Raw genomic sequence first — 25,985 nt, 5'->3', positions numbered from 1 at the left:
ATGATATTTCAAGAGTACGCTAGAGAGCATAGACGGCATTTAGTAAAATGAGATACATTCACTAGACTGCCTGCGCATCACTCGCACCATAGTTAACAAACGATAAGCGTCTATCGCCCTTTGTTGACATTAACTACAGGTTTTGGATTTTAGAAACGCCGGTTCTGTTTTCGAGTGTTGGCTCACAGGTGACCATACCGTAGATACGTTTATAGTCACGAGTCTTGGATGGCAAGGCTAAAGACAGAACAATGGCTGCCTGACTGGGCCTTGTCACCCGTAGAACCAGGGCGTCTGTCGAGTTGACATTTCTAAATTGCCTGAATATTCGCTGAGTGAAACAGAACTTTGTTTAATGTCAAGATCGGTAGACACCATTTCGCTCGGTGATGTCACTCTCTAGTACGCACGTTAAAAAATAAAGATGACTTAATCCCATTTGAATAGTACACAGAACAGTTAAACCTCACTATAGCGAAGTAGGTAAAAGCGGCAATTTACTTCGTAATATAAAAACATCGTTAAACTGAAATTCGACCTTTCATGCAAGGCATAGCTACCGAAAGTATAATTTTCAACTGAAAATGACACAAGAATGCTTGACTAATACGGCAACATGAAAAGCTTTTTTTGCGTGAAAAAATCTATTTTTTGAGCCTGAGGTGCAGCAATCACAATTAGTTGCCTTGCCAGAGTGTCACGTGTAGAGGCGAAACAAATGCAGGTTTAACGCACTGTGAAATTGCGCTTATTCTGCTGCTGCAGCTTGTTGTCAAATCCTCGCGCGTTGCCCAGAGCAGTACGACGCCTTTGCTATCACGTTGCCCAACCGAACCATTTGCTCTCCACGAACGCGCAACATCGAAAACCGTCACACGTTTCAGCGCGAGAGCGAATTAATGAATCCGATAGCAACAAATAGGAATTTTATACGAGTATAGGCTAGCAGCTCACTCCTTCAGAAAACGCAGCCACTGCAGTAAGAGAAGTGGCCTATTCGCCGCGAGATCGGGCTACAGGTGGCAGCACCATCGTCGCGTTAGTGTGGATGGGCGGTTGTCGGCGCGTATACAAACGCACACAGGAGCGCTTCGTTGCGAGTGATTTTACCCGATTTCCGGCAAACATAATGCGTTGACTGCACCTTTCTGGTAATATGTGCGCTCTTCATTTCCGAAATAATGCACGACGCGCGCCGAACGTTACTATTACTGATGAGAGCAGAGCATTCTGCCAACGAGTGGGTTGCCCGCCTTCGGCAACAGTCAGTGTTTTCGCAATGGATGACATTTTCTTGTTGTTTAATTTGCACATGTTTAGCTTGTGTTCCACCTAATATTGGCCGCGAGATCGACCTATATGTGGCAGCACCGTCGCCGCTTTAGTGTGGAGAGGCGGTCGGAGGCGGTTATACAAATACACACAGCGGCGCTTCGTTGCGAGCGGTTTGAGCGAATTGTCGGCGAATAAAATGCGTTGACTGCAGCTTACTGGTAATATATACGTTCTTCATTGTTGAATCGATGCACGAAGATCATCCAACGTTCCTATTACTAGTGAGAGAAGCGCAATCTGCCGATGGAAGGGATGCTCGCCCTGGACGACAGTGCGCTTATGCACTATATGACGTTTTTTGTTGTTTTTTCTGTACGTGTTTAGCTTGTGTTTTGTGTACTACGCACTGCAGATTTGAATACTGAACTAATGTGTTTACTCCTTGTTTATTTGTATACCAGCCCATATCCTTGTCCAATGAGTTCAATAGCACTGTTCACGCGAATACGCATATATACGCAGGTAAGAATTTAGCACAGAGCTTTAATCGATTGATTACGCACACGACAGTGATGCAACAAAGGTCCGGCTATTTAATGGAACAAATATACCTCTTTTTTCAAACTAATAGTGTCCGCTGCCTTCCATCAATGTATAACTCCATGCAAACGCTCAAGATAATGTAAAAGAAAGGATGAGGTTTTGTGTGAAATTATACGACATAAATGTAAGGCACGACATCGGGATTAATGCTGAACATCTGGTTCCTTCAAAGCATACCTATAAATCTAAGCACACGGGTGGTTCTGCATAAATTTCGCCCCAAGTTAAAATTGCGCGCGGCAACTCTATTTTATCACTGCCGTGTCATTCCATTGTCTGTTTTTTCTTTTCTTTTTTTCTGGGACAGTTTGAGTACCGAAGTCTCAGACTTCACTGGATAGAAATACTTGGCTGTAGCGGGACCACTACCGTACAGTAAAAGGACATCTTAAGCACAACTAAAGCTCATCATGAACTCGAGTGCCGTAGTTGTACACCTAACAACAACGCGTATGTGCACGAGCCTCGTTTTCGTTTACCACCGAGTCGCTAAAACGCTGCATTCACACACTATTTACCGTTCCTCATGTTTGGGACCATACCAAGCGCACGTTAGGGTGTACTTGAACCAGAAAGCGGCACCAACACTGAAATGATTGTGGCGAACGAAGGGTACGACACCAATACACAGCCCTCTCGAAAGTCGCACTCACTGATCTTATTACAATGCGCATGCAGCCGAGCAAGCCCATTTGCTTCTGTACACCATGTTATACGTACGAGCAGTTAAACTCGCGCTAACATAACAGAACAAACCGCCCTTTGAGAACCTCCATGACGTATGCGCACATGCAAACACGACGTGGCTAGCAGACGACGCAGGGAGCAATCCACACTAGGCGCGCTTCGGCCAGTAGCCGCCAGGCGGCGACTCCGCTCGATCTCGCGGCCAATATAGGCTCAGGGGCAGGTCCAGGTGTCTACACTGGAAGGGGCGGGGGATGTCCATCATCCTATCGGGTAAGACGGGGGGGGGGAGTGTAAAGAAACTATCGATCAGCAAAGGAACCACACAGACAGCCGTTCATCGTTCCAACTTCTTCTTCTTCTACTGCAGTGCTCGCCTGCACGCGTTTATTCCTTTTCTTTTTCAACATACTCCCCCCCCCCAGTAGTGTCGCTGAATTCGAGCTTGTACAATTTCTGTACTGGCTTTCTTAAAAATTTTCCGTCTTGGGCTTTCACCCGGCAAGCTCGGGTTATGCCATCTTGACCCGGGTAAACGTCTGTGACTCGCCCTAGGGGCCAAACACCTCGAGAAATGCCAGGCTCTTCGTTGATTACCACATCATCTACTCGTAGACAGCTGCTGGGATGTGCAGGGTATAGGTGAAGTGCCCGCAGTTCTAGCAAATACTCTTTTTTTCCATCGCATCCACATGTGATCTATAAGCTCCTGTCTGTGTCTCAACTTCTTGCTGATGTCACTTCGAGTAGTCTGAGAACTTATAGCATCGTAGTCATTGTTGGGCCGCTCTGGAGAAGCTAGCAAGGAACGTCCAACAACAAAATGCGCCGGACATATCGGAGAAGGCTCTTTGGCGTCCGTATACGTGTAGGTCAATGGTCTTGAGTTAACAACTGCTTCAACCTCCAGTAGCATCGTCTCGGTTTGTTCGCTGGTGAGTTTGCTCTTTCTCATCACCTTGCGCAACGATGACTTCACTGTTAGGACAAGCCCTCTCCCACCAACCACCCCATCAAGGTGCACCCGGAACGATGAACTTCCATTCGATGAGATGGGTCAGTAGGAAAGACGCGAACGGAGAGCTCTTCATGACGTTGCAGATGTTCCTGAGGTCCCGTGATGCTCTCCTAAAGGCAAGAGCGTTGTCGGAGTACAGTGTTGCTGGTACCCCTCTGCGAGCCAGAAACCGGCGGAACGCTAGTAAGAAAGCGCTTGTCGAGATTGCACTCGTCAGTTCAAGGTGTACTACTCTCGTCGTCGCACAGGTGAACAGCAGGATGTAAGCTTTCGATGCATCACCATGTAGCTCCTGTTGCTTTATATATAGTGGACCTGCAAAGTCCAATCCCACTACATCAAACGGTCGTGACGAGAGAAGCCGGTCCTCAGGCATCGGCACATATTGTACGATTCCAGGTTTCATGTTGTACCTTCGGCAGAGAAAGCAAGCATTAATGATTCGTTTAACTTCTTGTCGAGCGCGGATAATCCAATAACGCTGTCGTATTTGCATCATAGTGCTTGCCACACCACCATGCAAAGCTCTGTAGTGAGCCTCTGTCACTACCAAAGCCGTGAAGGGATGTCTCTCTGGTAGTATGACCGGATGCTTTTCGTCTTACGTAGCGTCGATTCTTTCAAGTCGTCCGCCAAGCCGAAGCTGTCCGCTTTGGTCCAAGAAAGGGTGAATATCGAGCAGCTTCGAGTGTTTTGAGAGAGTGTCTCCAAGTTGAAGCTGTTCGACGTCCTTCGCGAATACTTCGAGTTGAACTCGTTGTACCCAAAACCTTTCAGCCTTGCATAGCTCCAGTGTCGAAATTGTTTCGCTGAGCAATGTTTGAATACCACGGCATCGATCCACAAAGCGGAAGACCCAGGCGGTGACGCGCAGGAGCTTCTGCAGATTGTTGTGCTTGCTTAAATCAATCACAAAGTGTAAGTTCCTGGATGATGCTTGAAGAAATACATGTTGCGTGTCAATCTCTGCCTCTTCGTTGATCGGTGTGCACTGGTTCTGTTCGGTAGGCCAGTTTGATTTCGGCTGGGACAACCATTCAGGTCCATACCGCCAACAGCTACATACACGTAGAGTCTTCAAAGGTATGCCCCTAGTCAGTACATCTGACGGGTTGTCTTCATCCGGGCAGTAGCGCCATAGCACTGGTTCAGTAGCTTTTGCTATTTCAGTCACTCTGTGTTTTACAAACTGACTCAACTTGCTATGGTCACCGCGGATCCAGCTCAATGTGATCATAGAGTCAGTCCACATGACGCAGTAGAAATATTTTGAATTCCATGAGGAACAAATGTACTTTAGCAATCTGGCTTCCACTACCGCGGCCATAAGCTCGAGCTTTGGTAGTGTTAATGTCTTAATGGGTGCCACTCTTGACTTCGCTACTATCAGTGAAGTAGCCGAGTTCCCGGCTTCGTCGAATGCTCTCAAATAGGCACATGCTCCAATAGCCTTTAGGCTGGCGTCGACGAATATATGCAGTTCAGCCTCTTTCACTGCTCCATGAAGCCCGTCTCTCACGCAGCGCGGAATCTTTATGTGGCCAAGCTGAATCACGTCCGCACACCAGGCTGCCCACTGCGTCTTTATCTCCTCGGGTAATTGATCATCCCAGGAACGGCCTAAAACCCAAAGGCGTTGAAACAAAAGCTTCGCTGTTACGGTGAAAGGCGATAGAATGCCAAGCGGGTCATAAATTCGAGAAGCAACCTTTAGTAGAGTACGTTTCGTGTCGGGCTGGCCAGCGACTAAATATTGTGCCACATATTTGGAAGAAAACTTGAAGTAGTTCTTTTCTATATCCCATTGCATTCCCAAGACCGCAGCTGCTTCTCTGGATGCTCCTTCTACTTGCTCCTCCTGGTTGTCGAAAATGTTCTGCAGCTGATGGTTATTGGTCTTCCACTTTCTGAGATTCATGCCTGCATCTCTCATAATTGCCTTTGACTGTTCATAGATGCGCAGACCTTCATGGAATGTCTCCGCACCCACCAATAAATCGTCCACATCAAATGCCTTCTTCAATGTAGAAGCGAGTGCTTTATCTTCGCCCGCGTTATCCAAGTGGTAGTGTATAGTTGCCATGAGCAAGAAGGGACTTGATGTTGATCCAAACGGCACCCGTGTCATGCGCCATCCGACAAGCTTGCTGTGTTGGCTTATGGGAGTAGTATCAAACCACAGAAACCGGAAGGCATCTCGGTCAGTCTCCTGGATCTCAATTTGTAGGAATGCCTTTTCGATGTCCGAGTTTATGGTGACCGGGAACCACTGAAAGCGAAGGAGGACTTGCAACAATTCTGGATTGAGGTTCACTCCTTTGTCCAAGCAATCGTCAAGCGATGGTACGCCTTGAGTGTGTGACGATGCGTCAAACACTACCCGCAGTTTGGTAGTTAACGATTCCTGCCTTATGACTTCGCGATGTGGCATATAATATATGGCCCGATCCCGATCCAGAGGGCTATCCTTAGGCACCACTTCAGCGTGACCCAACTCCAGATATTGCCGCATGACTATGTCGTATCGCTGCAAAAGTCCTTCCTTCGTCGATAGCCTCCGTGTTAGTCTTTGTAGACGTGACAGCGCGATTTCCCGGTTGTTTCCTAAGAGCGGTTTCTTATCTTCTTTCCAAGGCAACGCCACGGTGTATCTGTTGACTTTCTTGCTGATCGATCCACGGAATCCTGCAACAGACTCATGGGACAGAGATTGCCCCGAATCTGTAATGCCCATGGCTTCTAGTTGCCAAAACGATTGCAAGATCTGTGACATTGTTTCGTCATCACCAATTGCTTGTACTTTTAGAATGCAGACCATGAGGCTGGAGTCGCAGTCCAGAAAGGCTTTTTGCTGACTGGGTCCTTGTAGCGTCCATCCAAACGCTGTGTCGATCGCTACCAGTCCTGGAACTTCTGCGCTCTTTACATTTTCTCCAGACATTACTTGCCAAAGATGGTCAGCTCCTATCAACAAGCTGAGGCCATTTTCCGTCTCCGCGTCGAACTTATTTTCGTGCGCGATAAATTTCCCTTCGAGCCGCAGGTTCTGAAGGAAGTGGTTGTCAGCTTTCGGGGAAGCAATGTCGTGACAAATAACTGGGACAACAATTGCACGCACTATGCGGGTGTCGGAAGAGTGCTGGCTGCGCAGGGGAACTTCTACAACCTTCCGTCTTTCCGCAGTACTTGATGATGCGCAGCCAAACGTGTTCAGTGCAATCCGTGTTTCTCCCAGTACCTGCAGGTGTAACTTCCTGACGAGCTCTTCCGTGACGAAGGATCGCTGGCTGCCTCCGTCGAGAGTCCCTCGGACATATCTTGAGCTGTTACCTTTCACGACAAAGGCGCGAAAGGTCTGCAAGTATACTTCTCTGTCATTCATCTCGCACCCGCTCAGTGAATCCTTGTCGCACAGCATAACCGACTGTGATGACACCATTCCTACTGTGCTTCCGGAGGCGTCCACTGGTCGAGGTGTCACTGCCATGTTCTTCCTGTAGTTAGGGTCGCACATGCTTGATGCGTGCCTCCCATGACAGCTCGAGCACATGAGTTTGACTTGGCAGGACCGTGCCTGATGACCTCGTGACGTGCATCGATAGCAGCGGTTGTCCTTAGTCAGCATTTCTTTCTTAGAAGTGACAGAGAGGTCGGCGTCGCAGGCGCGTGTGCCGTGCTTCTTCGATTTGCCGAAAAAACAATCGTTCCAATTGCACAATGCGCTGTGTAGTACAGAAGCGGTGCTGGTGCTGCTGCCTCGAGTTCGCTGCGCACGGTCATCAACCGGTCGCTCTGCAAATGGCTTACACTGCTCCCGGCTTTCTAGTTCGACGCGTGTAAAGGTAAGCAGCTCCTTTAACTCTGCATCCGATGACGCAGCTGCAGCGGCTGGCTCGAAGACGTTTGCAGAAGACCCGCTTTCCCTTAACGCTTGACTGCGCTTTCCACGTGTATAGGCCAAAACGATGTCATACGGCAATGCTTGCTGTAAAATGTCGATCAGCATCGCTGAGAAACTGAGCGTGGGAACGTTTAGCGCAGACAGACACCTGATGTTGAGCTGCACGGCATCGTAAAGTCGCCTGAGGCCTCGAACGTCGCTTCCTGACTTCACGTGAGGGAGACTGCGAAGCGCTGACAGGTGGTGTTGTTCTATCCGTTTCCGATCTCCGATACGTTCTTTTAGCAACTCTATGGCGTCTGCGTAACATGATTCGGAAGTCGGAAAACCAGATATCGCCGCTGCCACTTCACCCGCAAGGTAATGCCGTAGATAAAAAAACTTCGTCGTAGTTGATAGAGCGTTGTTGAGATGAACAGTCTGCTCGAACTGCTCCCAGAAAGCTGACCATTCGTGAATGTCTCCTCTAAATGTTGGCATGCCAAGGTTCGGCAGTCTTGGGCCAATTCTGGTCGGAGCATCAGGAGCTGATGGGGTTGCGTTCTGAGGAGCAGTCGCCGCTGTACTGTTTCCGCGTTCCAAATCGGCTACTCTGCATCGAATCTCGGCGAGCATGCTAATGGCTTGGTCGTTGTACTCCGCCGCCGCTACGTACTCCGCTTCGAGCTCCTCGTCAGCTAGGTGCTCTTCTAGAGCATCATTAATCTTCGAGAGCTCGCTGTTGCTAGCCGACAAACGGTCATAAATACTGTTAGCTTGGGATTGTCCGCGGTAGGATCCGTCAGCAGGGACCGTGCTTCTCGTATAAGCTTGGTATTCTGGGCTCGCCGAGCTGCGCCCTTGGTCTTTAGGCGATCCATCCGTGCAGATGTCGAAGTGTCGGGCCCACGCTGATCACGAGTGATCCGTTGCGAGTCCTCGCCGCCCGCAGAGCGACGCGGTCGAGTAGACGGTCCCCTTGAGTCGTGCGATGAGAGAGACGTGTCCGCACGAGGGTTTTCGGCACCAAAATGTAAAGAAACTATCGATCAGCAAAGGAACCACACAGACAGCCGTTCATCGTTCCAACTTCTTCTACTGCAGTGCTCGCCTGCACGCGTTTATTCCTTTTCTTTTAAAGACGATAGTCTTTCTTGGGATACTTAAACGGAGAAATTTTGGTCTGTCTTTCTGTCTTTCTGTTTGTCGGCACGTCCCTCGATTCAGCCACTCGGCCAAAGTTGAACCACTTGCCCAAGGGCCAGCCTTCTTGAACTGGTACGGCTGTTCATACTTGTGAACGTTGTCGATCAAAAAGTAAATATCATGCATATCTGAGGTGCAACATCACTAGGTAAGTATTAGGTGGCGTGTTCCTTTAATAGAAAATGCATACATACGTAATTTTAAAGACTCTAGTTTCTTAAGCTGCGCTGAAAATGCATAAGAATGCAAGCTCGAGCGAGTTGGTATGCGTTCATCTTTGTTGAAACAGCGCTCACTAGACGACGACGAAGTAAAAGAAGGCACAGGACAGGCAGCGCCTGTACTGTGCCTTCTTTTACTTCGTCGTCGTCTAGAGCGCTGTTTCAACAAAGCTGAAAATGCGACTGCGCTGAAATTTGCCTTCCTCCGTGCCCTTCGCACGAGCTCATTGTTGTGTTTCGGTTTCGGTTCTGTATTGCACTGTGCGAATGCCATGGGTTGGTGTTGAAAAACTCTGGTTTTGAGAAGGCCAAGAAGGTGAAAAAAATATTTAACAAATGAAAAAGCAACGTTGTGGGCTGCGTTCAGGCTGCCGGTTGTGGGCGCCGCTCTGGCGTTCCTGTTTTACCCAGGCGACGTGTAAATAAAAGTGTGTGGAGAGTACTCGTTGAGTGCGGACGTTTCTTCTGCTTCAGCGCTTCGCGCCAAACCGCGTGGTCGGGCTGGATGGCGTCCCCGCCGGTCGCGTTGGTCACCGCCGGTCTTCGCCTGCTGCTGCGCCGGGACTACCAACACGCAACACAGCACTCATGTTTCCCGACGTATTGCCAGATGGCGTCCATATCTCACACAGCGCCTCTTCTATCGTCTTTACACGACATTTGCAGCGAAGCACGCAGATACGCGGCCAATTTTTTCAACAGGGAGTACAAAGGCTGAAGCCGCCGCCTCAGCAGTGCATTTTGGTCAGTCATGCATATTTCCAACAGCCCAGAGTGGATTAGGGCGGTGCCTAAGAAGCCTTCGGTGGAAAAAAAATCACGCCATATTCACGGAATGAATGATCATGAGTGGGGCGAAGCTCGAGAGGGGAGATCATCGGTAAAACCGTAACTCTCCCGTGAAAGTTCGCCCATTACATCATTAAAAAAGAGGTAAGACTCGCAAGTGCACTTCATAGAACTCGCAACTCGTAAGACTCGCAAGTGCACTTCATAGAACTAGGCGGTCACGTACCACGAAAGACATGCATGTACAGACCCACGGCTTTAGGAAGTATAGCGTAGTGGGTTCCTCGCAAGTGCACTTCATAGAACTAGGCGGTCACGTACCACGAAAGACATGCATGTACAGACCCACGGCTTTAGGAGCTTCGCCCCTAATATGCATAAGAAAGCAGGAAAGGGTAGGGCGATGAGAGAGGTAGAGAGCAGGGACAAGATTCTCTTTACCCCTTTTGGGCAGTGGTAGACAAAGCAACCTGTCGAAGGGAACAAATTCGACAGCTGCCTGAAAAAGGAAGTCGACGGTAGACACTGAAGGCAGGAGGGGGCTGGCTGTGGGGGGGGGGGGGGGGGGGGCAGGCGATCACCGCTACCCTCTGGATGCGGCACTGCTACGGCTTTAACGGAAGTGTTGCAATTAGAGCACAACACCTACAAAGGTATGAGCCGTCTGCTGCTCCCCTCTAAAGACATCACGGCACATGCGACCACACCCGCTCGTAGAAAGTACGCACTTCCTGTCGGACTCACGCAGCCCCCCTCTCCAACCCTCCGGCTACTATCTCCATGTGCACATCGCGCGAAGGAGACGGTCGGCTCGTTTCATCTCTGGTTAAGACCCGTTCGTCGGCGGCGCTCGCGCACTTTCACTGGCACATAAAGTATACAACGCGCAGAGTGGTGTAATCGCGATTTGGACTTCATAAGCAAGATCATGGTAATGGCAAAATTTCGCCTGGAATGTCTATATAATCGCTATCGCAAAAAAGCAAAATACCTGCGGGCTAAGATCGCATGAAAGCACAGTAACAGCCTGAAAACGGCACATCTGATTACGGTGGCCACGTTACTGTTGTCCGACATTGCGCGCCGAATCGAGCAAGCGGGACCCGTGCCGGTGTCGCGAATTTCGGTCGTCGCTATGCCTTGGCTCTGAAAAGTTTCGTTACTGGGCTTTGTAGCAAAACATCCACATAACCAGTGGGGTGGCTGATAATTGCGAGCTGCAGCCCCCAAAAATATCGATCGACCGCCTAAAACTTGTTTCAGCGGTGTCCTCACCGGAAAAAAAAAAGCTTTCACCTGCTGTAAATGGGCCTGTTAGTTACGCTCGCTCTCGCCTGGAAATTTATTCTATTCTTCAGAGCTGATCGCATTCACTCCTTCGCCTTTGCGATGGAACTGTGACTTCTTTTTCGAAATCTAATTCGTTTGACAATTTATGTGCCAGCAATCCAACCACAATGGGGCCTTTTTTCTAGGTTTTACTAATGCTGCCTTTCTTCGCGCTACGTTTAAGCTGCAAGGAACGCCAGTTTGTCCTGTAACAAAAGCAATATATCAGTTCACTTTATTCAGTTGCTTTATGCAGTTCATTTTATCGGCGCTACTGTGGTAAATATTAAAGGTGCTCTCAAACTCATTTCCCACGTTTTTATTCAATTATCTCTATGTCATAACTTATTAAACCGTAAACTATTCTGAGCTCACGAATAGAGCCGATATTGGTGGCGTTGTTGACTGCGCCGCCACCACCATCGGTGCCCGTGGCAGCTATGGCGCACAAAGAAAAAAAACAGCAAGCCAGTGCAGCATTTGCAGCACAGTCCCAGCGAAAGCAGGAGGAGAGGGCTTTGTGAGCTCCCTAAGAGCAACTACTGGAAGTGCAGTTGCAAGGTACCCAGTAAGAGATAATTATCGTCATTAAACGAAGTAGGTAAGTACACACTACGCCATAATTCCTAATTAAGCGAAGTTGCCAGGTATCCACATTGCGTCTGTAGAACATTATGCGCACCTACGCAGCTGCACACTTTGTTTATGCTTCGGCTGATGATGATGAAGAATTGTGGCTTAACATTTTGTACTGGGTCGTAAGCTTTAAACCACTCGCTCGTTACGCCATTCACATTTTGTGACGGCGGTGGTTGTTTCACTTCTCTGCCATGCAGTATTACATCTCTCAACGTTCTGGCTCCTATGTAGGTTTGCGATACGTGAAGGCCAGTTGCTTTTTCTAAATCAAAGCGCGTATCAAAACAAACAAAGGGACCAAGAACTTATACTCACAACTATACGTCGAATCAGCCCCTTGATCGTCTTCCCTGCATTTTCTTAAGTAGGCGTCAATGAAGTCGCGGTCTTCTTTGTCATCTAATGTTGCCATGTGACGGAACAGGTGCGTACTGCAGAAGAAGGTGTTACATCATGTTCCGCGGTATCTTTCAGGTGATTCACGTACTATTCCTTCGAAAAAACGTGCTCATCGCTTCTTCGTAGACAGTTGCAAAAAACTTGACGGAAACATGAAAATTAACAATCTTTCACCACTTTGTATGCATATTTTCATAATACACACGGCATTTGCAACTGTAGAATCCGTCTACAGTAGAAACTTCGCCTAGTTCATAAAACAAAGCATATAATGTGGCACAATCCGCAACAGAAACTGTCGCCCTTCTTTATCTTCCGTGGTAGCACAGTAACATTTGTTTTTTTAAATGCGCGCAGTAAATCACCATAACCAATAACAAACGAGACAAACATACAGTACATTAACACCGCAGCTCTACGGCGCGTACGCATAGGTACACACCCAAAGTTAGCCCTGTCTTAATATCTTCGGAGCAATAAGCGAAATCACATTTGATTCTCACACAAAAAAACACTATTCACTTATTTTTGTTTTTACTCATTGCGCTAGACCTTGCGAGAATCGACAGCGCCTTCCCTTTGCTGCTCGTTCCCGAGCTAGCGCGTAGTGCCGGCCCCGCTCGGCAGCATCACTAGGTACCGCGGTTAAACGGAATATTGCGGCAATAACCACAGCACAAGCCATGCATCTCCCTCCCCGGTGTCGTACATCGCGCTATCATACGTCACTGTACCACGCCCGTGCTAAGTGGCCGCCAGTGACAGCCCCCCAAGCCCCCTCTCCAAGTGTGATCGCTTCTTTCTCGCTCCAGTCTTGCCATTGTTGGTCATTCAGAGCCAATTTAAGCTACAGAAAAAAAAAATTCGGCGTCGACTTGGTCGACTTGGCTACGTGGCTATATTTGGACTACTGAAAAATCTGCGACATGCCTTTGGGCTATAAGCAGGGTCCCTAGAATGGACCGTACTATAAGTGGCGCCCTGATCCACACTCCAGGGGTCATTGAGCAGAAGCAAACATCTAAAGGCACACAAGCGTTTTCAGGTGAGCTAGTTGGTTCATTAACGTTACGGCAAAACAGCGCAAACTGCGGGACAGCGAAACACACAGGACACAGCGCTTTGTCTCATGTGCTTAACTCTTCTGTAGTTTCCGCTGTTCTGCGATAATGTCTAAAGGCGCGTTCACATGTGACCTTCGCTTCTCGAGTGTGAATTCACACATGGCCTCGAAGGCGGCAAAAGCGGCAGTACTCGCCAGAAATCCGCGCGCCTAGGCGCAATGGGGATGTAAGCCTATTTGTTCTCGTAGCGATTTTCTCGCCATGGCGACAACGGAACGCCTTTATACTTTACCAAAAGGCATACCTTGGCTTCACTTGCACTAAATAATGTGATGTAATTATCGCGCCTCTAATTCAAAATGATGGCCAAGAAGTCAGCGGTGTATCCTCGTCTTTATGTATCTTAAGCGGCTGGAATGTCACCGTGGAATCCCTAGCCAAATAATCGCGTTTTAATTCGATCGCAAGCGCGATGCAAGTAGTGATAGGCCTGTGCAGGGTTCCTCATAAAGGGGGGGGGGTAGGTTCATCGCAGCGCCCCCCCTTCCTACTAAGTCAATGTATGGGGCACACTTTGCGCCCCCCACCCCTCTTATGTGACTAGGGGGAGGCCGCCCTGTCCCCTTTGTGCGCACGCCTCTGCAAGCAGTGGTGATACTGAAGAACGCAAGCAATCCGAAGCGGTTATGCTGAAAAGAACAATGAGTCATGCATGGGCATGCAAAAGAGATGACGTGTTTCAATCAATCTGAGATTTTGGCTACTACGCTTACTGCTCGGGCTTTGCGTGTTGTCTGCGTTGTCAGGAACAAGATTGCCCATAAATGTTTGGCTAACGCTTGCTCTGCTCTGTTTTTCACTGCCCCGACAGTATTAGAATATCTCATAAATGTTGAAGTGTGTATTTTTTATTTTGCGACGCTAAAATGAATTCGACGCATGAACGTGGGGCAGGCGGCAAAGGCTGGCAGCTCGCTTTTGTAAAATAGAGTCCCCCGCCTTCGCAATTCTATTTTTTTCCGCACATTAATGTTCGGTCACTGCTTCAGCAGGCGCCTGACGGGTTGTGCAAAAAAGCAAGGCCGAAGTCGAATGTAAAATTGTCTCTACTGTAGAGAAGCCTTGGAGATGAGTGATGGGTTGCGCTCTCTAGCGCCTTCCAGTGGGTTGTCCTCTTTGGCTCCTCCCGCTCGCGCTGTGAGTCCGTGTTTTGCCTTGACTGCCGCCCTTGCGCATCGTCGCAAAGTGCCGTGAAATAAACACCTTAACAAATTGGTGGACAAATAATATTGCAAATAGAAATGGCCATAGTTGGCTACAAATATTTTTGCTCTTTTTTTGTCTTTGGCCACATTTGGGCTACAATTTCTCCCGCTTTTGGCTACGCCACCTCGCGGAACCTGGCAACAGCCTGGCGCTTCGTCACCTCGAGAGATACTCTCAAGCCTGCAATGAGGGGTTCACCCGCTGCCTTTGCAGGCGACTTCTCGTCCGCGCGATCGGCTGCTCCGTTTGGGTGATAGCCGTAGCGCCGCAAGCAAGCGCACTCCATTGGTCTTGCAAAGCAACCCTGTACGGCCCGCAATCCCGCGATGGGCGCTGCGCTGCATCTTGGGTTAGTGAACCCGTGTTTGTTGACAAGTTCCAATTTCTTCGTATGCGTAGTGTCGGAGAGCTGACGAACCCGGTCATAGCGTCTTTGTTCGCTGTGGCAGTGGAGGAACGCCACGTCTCATCTCGGTCGCCTTCTTTTGGTAAATTTCGTGCAAACCTAACTCCACAACCTGAAGCTATACTTTCCAACAGCAGTATTGAAGCTCTCATTGGTTGTGTATCGTTACAAAAGACTTTGTATTTCCACCACTCAAACGATTCTTCGTAGAGACTGTTGTTTCGCAAACAAAGCGGCTCACTGCACATGCCATGAGTACTGTGGGACACGATATCGTTTAAGGATCAACCCTTCAGTGCAGTTTGCGGAAATGTCGGCTTACCTTGCGAATTCCTGAATCGATCTCATGGTTCTCATGACTGTGGCCACACGAGAGGACGGCAGGTACCAGGATAACGTCCTTACTAGAGACGGAAAAGATAACACTACGCTCCCAGCTCGATTACTCATGAATTCCTCTCGTAGTACACTGCAGAGACGCTGCTGTTCTGGGTGTCCAAAGGGATAGCGGTAGCCAAGCACGAACACCTCGATGTTGCTCAGAGCACTGGAGAGAATGAGGTCGAACAGGTCTATGGGCTCTCCTTGGGACTTGGCTATTTCACTCAGCAGCAGTCGACAGCCTTCCTGCGGAAAATATCATCAAAGAAGGATGGAACCACAGGCGGACAAATAAATCCAAGTAACGCGTGCGCTCCTTTACCATTTCCCCATCGTGTTATCCAGGTTGGCCTCATAAACCAATTAATTTGCGCGGATGAGATTGATTAGTACATCAGGCTTTAACCAGTAAATCAACAGCAGTGTTGTTACAAACACCGGGATGAAAGGCAACGAATCAGTTATATATGTTTCACGACATGCAAGATCACTGCCAGTATCGCAATGCACCTACAAAAGAATGCGGGTGCTATAGCAATGAAAACAATTCTTAAGGAAGGCTCATAATGCTATTAGTAGCACTAAGAACGTTATGTACACATTACTGCGCTTGGTGGTTAGTTGGTTCACTTATATAGTCATCCACGCCGTACAACTGTTTCAAAACCACACAGACGGATCCTACAGAGAATCTATACACTTTATTCGCCTACGGACCCTCTGCCTCACGCGAAACGACTCGAGGACACTTGGTTAAGCTTTCTTGCAAACTCTCTGTTCTTTACTCATATGCCATGAGTGTTATGTGGTGCCTACAGCGCACACACCTTTTTTAGACGCGACGTGACAGCAATTAAATCGCGCAACAAATAAATATGATCATATTGTTATCAGACAAGAATACTTCACAAACAGCCCAACTGATCTAAATGTGTAGAGTCACGTGGCCCTCGTCACCATTTTTAGAAACTCGCACCTTTTTCGAGCCGCAAATATGTTGTTTGTGATGTTCGCCTCCGTTCCCTGTTGAATTTGCGTGCCCAAATGTCCCTTGGCTGAAGTGTTCCGTGATCAAAGCTGTGATATTGCCACATGAGTTGATATCATCGTACAAGCATTTTATATAGACTTTCGTGGCAGCACAGACAACGCCACTGGGAGTGCACCGTCTCAACGTGAGCTTTTCATCCATCGCAGCAAACAGCGACAAAAAAACGAGGCGAGGCACACAGAAAGGATTGACAAGATGAAGCCCTGTTGTGATGACAAGATGAAGCCCAAGATGAAACCCACCGCGATGATAATGAGGGACGCAGTAGTTGGGGGCTTCAGAAAGTTCGACCGTTTGGGGTTCTTTAACGTGCGCGGAAATCTAAGTACATGGGGCTCCAGCATTTCGCCTCCATCGAAATGCGGCCTCCGCGGCCATAATTTGATATCGCGACCTTCAGGTCGGCACTCGAGCACCATATCCAGTAGACCATCGTGGTGGGTGCTTCCACGTCTGTTGGTTGTACAGTTCAATGTCCAACACAAACCTACTACCTTCCAGGGGTGCACACTCTAAAAACGGGCGAAATGTGCCATCATTGCGTATAGGTGCCTTTCCGTCTTACAGAAATCTTGTGCATAGACAATATCATCAAGTTTCGCTTGTCAGGTCAAGCGTCTGCTGTCTGCTGGCTACCCGAGGACACTAAAGGCAAATGTTAAGGGACACTAAAGGCAAATGTTAAGTCGACGTTGATTTCTTAAACGCTCCAGGAACTCTCTAGTGCTTGTTTCGTGCCAAGGAGATGCTTATTTTGAAAGAAAATCGCGTTTTTGTGGTCTGCACAGGGTTAGCGCACTCCAAATGTCCCACCTGGAAAGGCCTCTTGAGGCAGCGTTGGCCTTGCCTAACGTTGCCCGCCTTTACTGCCCGGCAGCCTACGCTGCGGTTTCTGCTCTGAAGGGCGCATTAAAACCTTGTCCAAGCTGCGGTTGATTTCGCAATCATCTGCATGACAGTGCACCAAGCACACACGCAAATGTATTGGTTGTTTAACACACTGTCAACGAGGTGCACGGCACTCAGCCACTTCGGCGTGGGTTTATTTACGGCACCCATTGGAATGTCACGTCGGCTCTTTGATGCTGCTGCTGTTGCTCAAGCGGTGCACACCATTAAGGTATCCGGAAACATAACAGGGACGCGGCATTCTGTCAAACGTTCCGTTAGAGCGACTTTCATGAGCGTGCAAAGCACACGGAACAGTGCGCGTTAACGAAACTACTACTCAGACGCGACTGCGCGAACGGAGAGCAGCCCGGCGGAAACGAAACTTTTAAACCACCCGCGCCCGTTCTCCTTGGTAACGCCAAGTTTTTTCCATGCATGAAACAGAAGCGCACAATCAGCATTTCATTGCGACTTGTAATGTCCAGAATGTTATTCTTTTATTACAAGTAGTTTTAGTACTCGTGATTAATTGCACTCGGGAATCGGAGCTCTTGACGTCATCGGGCTTATACCGAAATGTCCCTCTAGTGGAGCATATCGTGTCCTACATTTACCTTAATTTCTCAATTGGTATAGCACTGCTGTTGATCACACTGACGTTTTAGGCGTTCTCAAACGTTGACCTTTCACTCTGACATAAAATGTTATTGGCCTTTAGTGTCCCTTTAAGAAGGTCGCTGAAAAGTGTGGTCGGCTTCTCAGCGCCTTGCAAAATTAAATAGTGTGCCCATTGCGTATAAAACAAAACAAGAAATTTTATGCACGAATAACCGCCTACTGGGTGCATTCTTGAGGTTATCTACAAGATGCCCCTTTCATGCGGTCGCACTTACATAGGCTAAACCTGTCGACGTTTTATGATCGTGTACAGGAGCACAACCAACCCTTGCGCACGGGCACGGGCAGTAATCACACCTAGCATTGATACAGTTGAGGAAATCAAAACAGTTGGCGTTATCTGGAAAGGACAACATTCCTATGGGAGGCTGTGTCTTGAAGCAAAAAGGAGGTCATCGGGGCATTTCATATCGCAAAAAACACGCGATAGCTGACTCAGCTCTTCTTGAATGTCACTCTAATGTAATAACTGGAGTTTTACGATCCAAAACCAAGATATGATTGTAAGACACGCCGTAGGAGAAGGCTCGGAAAACTTCAACTATCCGGTGTTATATAACGTGCACCGACATCGCACAGTTCACAGGCGTCGAGCATTTTTCCTCCATCGAAGAGCGACCGCCACGGCCGGGAGCAGCCGAGCACCGTAACCACTGTTTCACCGAGGCGGACCTCACATCACTTTCGAGGAATAAAATAGATTTCTTAGACAGGAACATCAGGTCACTCCCGCAAATATGTTCGCATGTTCTTGATGTTTTTTAAACAATACCATTGCGTTTCTTCCTTGCTGTGAGGTATTATCAGGGGTGGAAGCGGGCTTGAGTGTTTTGGAGCAGCTCAGGGAGCAGGAATAATGCTGTTTTGGAGCAGCTTTGGAGCACCAAAATGTGTGTTTTGGAGCGATGCAAGTTAGTTTTGGAGCAGAATTTTACGATCAAATATTGTTTTTTTATTTCTGGTAAACACAAGAAATTCCAACGATTTTAGAAAACATTTAATAGTTTACAACACTTAACACACATTACATATATATATATATATATATATATATATATATATATATATATATATATATATATATATATATATATATATATATATATCTATATATATATATATATACACGCACACACACGCGCGCGTACGTGTTATCAAAACATCACAGCTGTGATAGAGCAATGACTCAGGAAAATGAGATAAGCGATGTTCTGAATAGCTACACTTGACTAGACTGACAAATGAACAACATTAAAGGTAATGAACGTTTTTCAGCAGCGGCGTTTTCGCACTGCGTTTGCCGGGTTGCTACATTTCCGTCAAAAGCCTACGCCGGCTTCAAAAAGTTCCTTCGAAATGCGCGGAGGTCAGCGCCGTGTGGAGGCATTGGCACGTGTCTGCGCCCTAAACTCCGTTTGTCGGACGAGCGGGCGATGTGCTGCGCGAGGCGTTTTCTTTTCTACTTCGAGTAGGAATACACGGCGGCGCGATTTTGAGATGGCGTTCGTCAAAAGGACGCGCGCGACCCTCCGACCACGCGTCAGTCGCGCATGAAATCAAGCCATTCAGGACGCACGAGCGCGAGGGCGTTTGTCAAAAAAGACGCGCGTTCCTCCAAACCCGCGTAAATCGCGCCAAAAATTGCGCCATGCGGTTCGACCCCTTCAAGTTCCCTTCCAAGATATGTCAATTATTGGTGTCGCTTATATACACGCAAATCTGGTACTTGGGATGCGATGATACTAGATGTCGCAATCGCATAATTTGTATCCCGTGGTTCTGTTTTCGTACTACCTCACATTCGTCTTTTCAGTAATAAACGTTCCAAGTGTCTATCTTGTTCTTTTTTGTATATTTCTTCACTCGCCACCTGATGTACCAGCCACACACAGCAATGCTGCGGATGGTACGAGCTACAGCGTACACGACCACGGGCCGAGCGCAGGTTCTGATGAGCCAAAATCGACCAACGCGACCGATTGCACTAGCGAGACTAAGCTCGTCGCTGCACGAGCGCGTTTACATGCTGCATTTATAACGTCTAAGGGCTTGTGTGCAATGCAACAAATTCTGCACATGGAGAGGGACGCTTTCACTAAAAAAAACGAGTTTCGGAAATGGCCCAACCGACTTCCACAGACCGAGGCCCTGTGAGTAGTTTCGCGGTTAGTACTGGCTTCATTGACCGCAAACGGATAAAACAATTTTTTCTTCCTCATGCAGACTTACCACACAAAATCCATATTACACACTCAGCTATACAGCGGTTTCCTTAATGCAAAGTTTCTAAATAATCGTCGCGCGTTTAACGTCCGCGGCGGCTGCTCGTACTGTCCTCATGGCTTCACATCAAATTAAGTATTCGCAGTAAATAGAACCTTTTCGACATTGTGAAGCGTCAACGCACTTACTTTTGTTCTTGTTCGCAATCCCAGGCCACGATAACAGCAACCACCTCGTGCGCGCAGCGCGCCAGAAAACTCCGTTGCCGCCGGAGTCACAATCGAAATATGGCAGCACAACTCACTTTCGTGTAGCTAGCTCCTGTACAGGCTCGCTAGCTTTTTTGTGCCTTCGACAAAACACGAGAGCGCGCCAAGTGATGTGATGATGATATAAGCTCGCATAGGCGCGCCATGACACGGATGACAGCGGCACATAAAGGCACCAAACGTACACTCTTAATCAAATCCTGGCTAACGCATGCCCTGTAGGCGGGACGCTTCAAAACTCAGGAAAACTCCCGGCTATAGTAGGCCTTCGAAAAGGAATTAGCCGTGACAAGTGTATATAAAAAACGTGCTGCTTTCACCGCCGCCCTATACACCAGAGCACGCCTGTCTCGCACCCAGGCTGCTGGCGAGCCGAGCGGATACTCTCGCACCCAAACGCCGGGGTGACCGGGCTGCCAAGGCGCGCGCGGGCTGCACCAAGTAAACAGGGCAAGCTGCAGTTCTGAGGCTTTAAAGTGCAAAAAAGTACCCGTTCACGCCGCTTCAGCGTATAAGAGCTCGTCTGGGCACTACTGCGTCGTCTTTGGATGCCAAAACAAGCAGCGCAACAAGAGGATAATAGCGTTGTCTGCGACGATTATACGACGCGCCACGGAAATAGTGCCGGTGCGGTGTTTTCAGCTTCGCCGCGAGTGGACAACTGTGTTTCAAGCAAAAAAATACTAGGAGCCGAGTGAAAATGCTCGAGTAAGTGCACTAAATGCGTGTCTTCTGCAGTGTGATGCCCACCTATTTCATTTTGCGAACTTAATTTGCGTGACACGCAGCTGGGTTGAAGGCAGGCGCGAGCTTTGTGTGAGGGTGCACTTCATACCTTTGAGCGTTTCCGTTGACGAAAATGTAGTGCAAGGTAGTGCTTTCAAGCACAAGAAATCAGCATGCTTTGCCACTTTGAACGTAGTATTAAGCTTTAGTGCTTTTGACGGCATCCACGCCTTCGAGATTTCGTCTTCAAAAGGTAAAAAATGACACGGTGCTCCTCAACAGCTGGCCAGACTTTCGTGCTTTTATTGCAGTGTTCGATGCCCCCAAATTTATTTGGACACGACGCATCCAGCTGCACATAATACATATATTGGCACGTAAGTAAAGAGTACTCGCGCCAGTGTCCTTTACGTCGCAGACGTAGCTAACCGGCTTAACTAAGAGTAGCACAGTTTCGCTTGTAAAGCACCATTGTTACAAGAATAAAATCGCGCAGATAGCTTCCAAAAGGGATCGATGAACGTCACTGCAGGTGATACTCTCTGATAGCACGCTTTTGTGAGCAAGACGCATTATTGTAAGAGCGCTCGTGAAACAAGAATTGCGTTCCGCGAAACTACCCGTAAAGCGTACTCTAATTATTACGCGATGCATGCTGAAATGATGAGCTTTCACAAAACTTTGTGCACAACTTGTAATATGGGGCAACAAAACACCGTTTCACTCTTTCGCGAGCTGCACTGCTGCAATTACGATTGACGCGTACTACAGCGAGAACGTTTTTTTTTACAAACGTAACAGCGTACGTATCTGACGAGGTTGCTTCCGCAGCCCACTCAGCACGTACTGTACACATTGTGGACTTGCATGAGCAAGATGTTCTTGATGTTCCAATAAAATCAGCGAAAATGTCCAGGCCAGAAAAGACGCGAAACACGCTCTCTGACGGGCTGAGTTTCGGGAGTTTCACGTTTGCTCTGTGCAGCGTCTGCTAGCGTGGCAGCCCGCGCACGTTGTTTCCTCGTGTGTGCGATAGATGGCGCGACGCGCGATGCAAATATGGCGATGCGCATGGAATTCGCTGTGTTCTGGTCTATAGACGGCCTGCAGTATTAGTGGCGCGTCGGTGCGGGCCGCGTAATTGAGAATCCTGGCTACAGCTCAGCGTATGCTCCCGCGTGTTATAACTTGTCGGCGCAAGGGTCGGTGTATGCGCATGCGCCGACAGCGTCAGCCGCAAAGGCGAGCAATGCTGCGAGGAGGTATACGCATGGAGCTAACTACGCACTCTCTCTTGCGTGCGTGAAGGGGAATACGGGCCGCTACGCTCTCCGTTGCACTCCGCTTCTGCTGTGTTTGCGCAGAGAAAAGAAAGGAAGGAGCTCAAAACGAGAGTTCGAAGATATTGTGCGACGGGAAGGGGGTTGCATTCTTGGCGCGACATGGGTTAGTTCTAGCGCATTCCACGACAGCGGCGGATGTTGAGCCGGTACTCGGCCGCCATGGAAAAGTTCTCTTATCTCAATATTAAGGGGGTGTTGCGAGGACATAGCGACATGCCCTTGGACGTGCAATGGCTGCACGCAAGCTGTTGACGCAGGATTACACGACGCTTTCGCGCCATTTCTGTCTAGCTGGTGCGCACACTGCGGACACAGCCCGGCGCATCATACCTGCCTGGGTGAGTGCTGTTCTTTCTTCACATATATGTTCGTGCTGTTAGCGTTCACATTGTTGCATGCTTGCGCTTATGTATATGAATGACGGCATTGAACCGCCAGAATATTCTTTTGACGGCTTTTGAAGTAACTATACGAGTATGCGTACGAGTAACTTATACGAGTGCTTATCTTTGTTGTAATCGTCATCCGTCTCTATAGTCGCGCACGTGTTATCGCGCTGGTCGCATTTATTGTGAACTCTCATACAGTTCAGACGCTTTCGTCGCTCTTGACAGGTGTCACTGAGATGATCAATGCGTGTTGCTGGACAAGCTGTGTAATTTTAGCTCTCGCGTGGCTTCTTATCTTTCGGCTAGCAACTGTTCTCTGCATTTGTGGTCAATGATACAGTGCGTCAATCAAAGGAAGCATATTTTTGCTAGCAGTTGAACGATATTAGGATCTGCTTGCATGGTAGGTCGTTATATTTGGCATTTACATTTCTTTTTTACCTTTAAGAAGCGGAAAAATTTTTCCACAATCAAAAAGTAATGAAACTGCACTTACGAGTACTGAAGACGTTAGTAGGTTTCATTGGATCAGGCGCTCATAGATGCGACTAGCTTCATGTCATGTTTTTAGGAGGTAAAATAAGCAATTTCACTTTCTGAATAGCGACAGTCTTTAAAACGCGGTTTGCGGCCGAATTTCTAACAAGTTTTAAAGCCAGCCTCATTCATGCTCGTGAATACATGTGCTTATTTACTGTGTCCCTTCACTTATTTCTGTGGTGTCTGGTCACATTTGCCCATTGGTCTTATGCAGTGCCAAGTCAAGTGTGCGCAAGTACATCAGTGCATCATGCACCAGCTGTGGTGCCTGTGCAAACTGCAGATCTCGATGAAGGTAAAGTAATGCGTCGTATGTAATTTAGGCGTTAGCTAATTGATGGCATTTTTGTTCTCTCATCTATCATTTCATGCGATGCAACAGCGATATATAACCGTGGTTGTATAAAAGTACTGTTGTTTTCGTTGGCAGCTTATTATTTATGTTGGATTGCTCATTGTTAATGTTATTACAGAGAAGTGAGATGCGTACAGCAGTCGTAATAAGCAGGGGCGTAGCCACGTTAGGGCACACCCGGGCCCGTGCCCCTCCCCCCCCCCCCCCGAAATTTTTTTTTGCCATAGCATACAGAGCAGAAAATGACACTCGACCACATCTGCCTGCTCGTCCCCACTACAGATCAAGGAGGTGCCCCCCACCCGAAAAAAATTTCTGCCTACGCCCCTGGTAATAAGGGATATAATTCTCGTTCATCCTCGTGTTAGTATACACAGAATTTGAATACGTTTGCAGGTGACAAAACCTTCTGACACAAGAGCCAGGCGCAATTTTATCGAGCAACATGCCAGGAGCTCACACCTTGCAGGGTCTCCAGCAGCAGCAGCAGCAGCAGCAGCAGCAGCAGCAACAACACCGGCCGTGGTGTTGTTTACAATGCCGTAACTGAGCATACGATCTTTCTTTGTGTTTTTTATTCACTTTCTTTTTGTGTGTGTGTGTGTTTCACTCCCATCTAAATATTGCAGCCGAGCACTACCCCGCCGCAGCGAATTAATTTTTAATCATGCATTGGCTCCTACCATTCAAATATTTGCCGTAACTGGCATTCCCCTGGTATTAAAGTAAGTTCGTTTGCAATATTGTGTAATAGTGTGCAACCAAGTTTCAAGCCAAGTTTAGCTGCCACTTTATTTACTTAACGAATGAATCGTGAGTCTATTGTTAAACTGCTTTCCTTGTACGTGATTCTCATCAAATTGCGGCTGTGCTGTGGTTTTGACTTGCAGCCGACATTCGAAACAGAGCTTCACTTTTAAGAAAAACTGGAAGTTTCATGGAGAAGTTCAACAAGGTCAAAGTCATACTCGGTCAGATGTGCAATGCCCGCATGTATTTCGTGGAGATCGATGGGTATACCTGAGGAAATCATGCTACGCTTTCTCTCATACCTGTAGTAAGATTATGGTTAAAACACTATTAGAAAGCTTCATTAGCAACTTCTGAAAACACTTTCATATTTCTAACTTCTGCGACGCTGTCTACACAAAATTCGACAAGGTGTATAATAGATTGGAAACGTCCGTTTACTAGGTAGAAGTTTTTGTGTGATGGGCGAAAACACCAGGTGATCTAAGAACATAACGTCGCATGTGTCCTCTGCTTTTCTTTTTTTTCCGTCAGGATGACATGCCAGCAGCCCGCCCCATCACCTGACCGCTGAATTTGGAGGAAGTATGACAACAAGGCGTTCTACTGCGATCAAGTGCAAGAGAATGTGAAACCTTCGGTTGACACACTTCTAGAGAAAGCCCTTATTTGGTGCTTGAGTGTGTACTATGTTAAGGACAACTGGTCTTAGAGACAGACTCTAAGTAGTGCCATATTCTCGTTTACTTTTTTCCCCTCTCTTTTTCTTTTTCCTTTTCTTGCTCTCTTTTTTTGTAACATCTCTCTTCTATCATCTTTTATTCCCCTTACCCCTTCCCCCAGCACAGGGTAGCCAGCCGGTCTAAGAACTGGCTAACCTTCCTGTCTTTCCGCTTGTTTCTTCCTTCCTAAGGACCTCACATAGCCAAATCGGTATGCTCAATACTTCGTCTTGTGCAGAGTATTATGAACCCAGTTGTTTCCCAGGTGTTTTGCCGGCGGGAAGCTGCTGAAGACACATTGAAAAGATGAAAGGTATTCGTTCAGCACCAAAATATATTTGTCCAAAAAAAACATCGGATGGCACGTTTATAGTTTCCTTCAGCGCTGTTTGAATTTTTTTACAATAAATAATTATTTTTACACCTGAGCAGTACATGTCTCTCGCATGCTTATACACGCTAGACACAGCGGGTACTCTTGAACTATGAAGCTGGTATGGTCCATGAAGTCATTCTCAACCGAAATGATTCCGCTGAACGGTACATTTATGGGGAACGCGGTGCGTCTATGCTTTAAACGCCGCTACTAAAAAAAACGATGCGAAATTTTATACGCATGTCTAAACACACTGCATGCTTATCGTTTACAAGCTCACTGTTAATGGTTAATCTAGGTACCCATCAAGGGGGAACTGAGCGCGAAAACGCTCCTATGTGATGTAATCGGTTCACGTTAAAAAAAATCCCAAGTGGTTAAAATGAGGTAGTATTAGCATACGGTAACCAGAGCTTCGTGTGCACAATTTCTTGTGTTTGTTGCCACTGCGCATCTGTCAAAGACTAAACACGGGTATACGCACGTTACTTTCCGAATACAGTATAGCG

At 47.8% G+C, this 25,985-nt stretch overlaps 1 protein-coding gene across 1 annotated transcript in view; it reads right to left on the bottom strand.

The window, feature by feature from the left end:
- Window positions 1-25,985, bottom strand: part of LOC119385472 (cytochrome P450 2C31) — a 67,203-nt gene that overhangs the window by 27,913 nt on the left and 13,305 nt on the right. Inside the window, exons 3-4 of the mRNA XM_037652899.2 lie at window positions 15,105-15,409; window positions 11,963-12,078 (exon numbers count right to left, since the gene is read on the bottom strand). Of these exons, the coding sequence (XP_037508827.2) occupies window positions 11,963-12,078; window positions 15,105-15,409 (421 nt within the window). The remainder of the gene's footprint in view (window positions 1-11,962; window positions 12,079-15,104; window positions 15,410-25,985) is intronic.

The sequence above is a fragment of the Rhipicephalus sanguineus genome, chromosome 3, assembly GCF_013339695.2.
Source record: "Rhipicephalus sanguineus isolate Rsan-2018 chromosome 3, BIME_Rsan_1.4, whole genome shotgun sequence".
NCBI classification, from domain to species: Eukaryota; Metazoa; Arthropoda; class Arachnida; order Ixodida; family Ixodidae; genus Rhipicephalus; species Rhipicephalus sanguineus.
The sequence above is the reverse complement of the archived record's forward strand: the minus strand, read 5'-3'. Positions and strand labels throughout refer to the sequence as shown.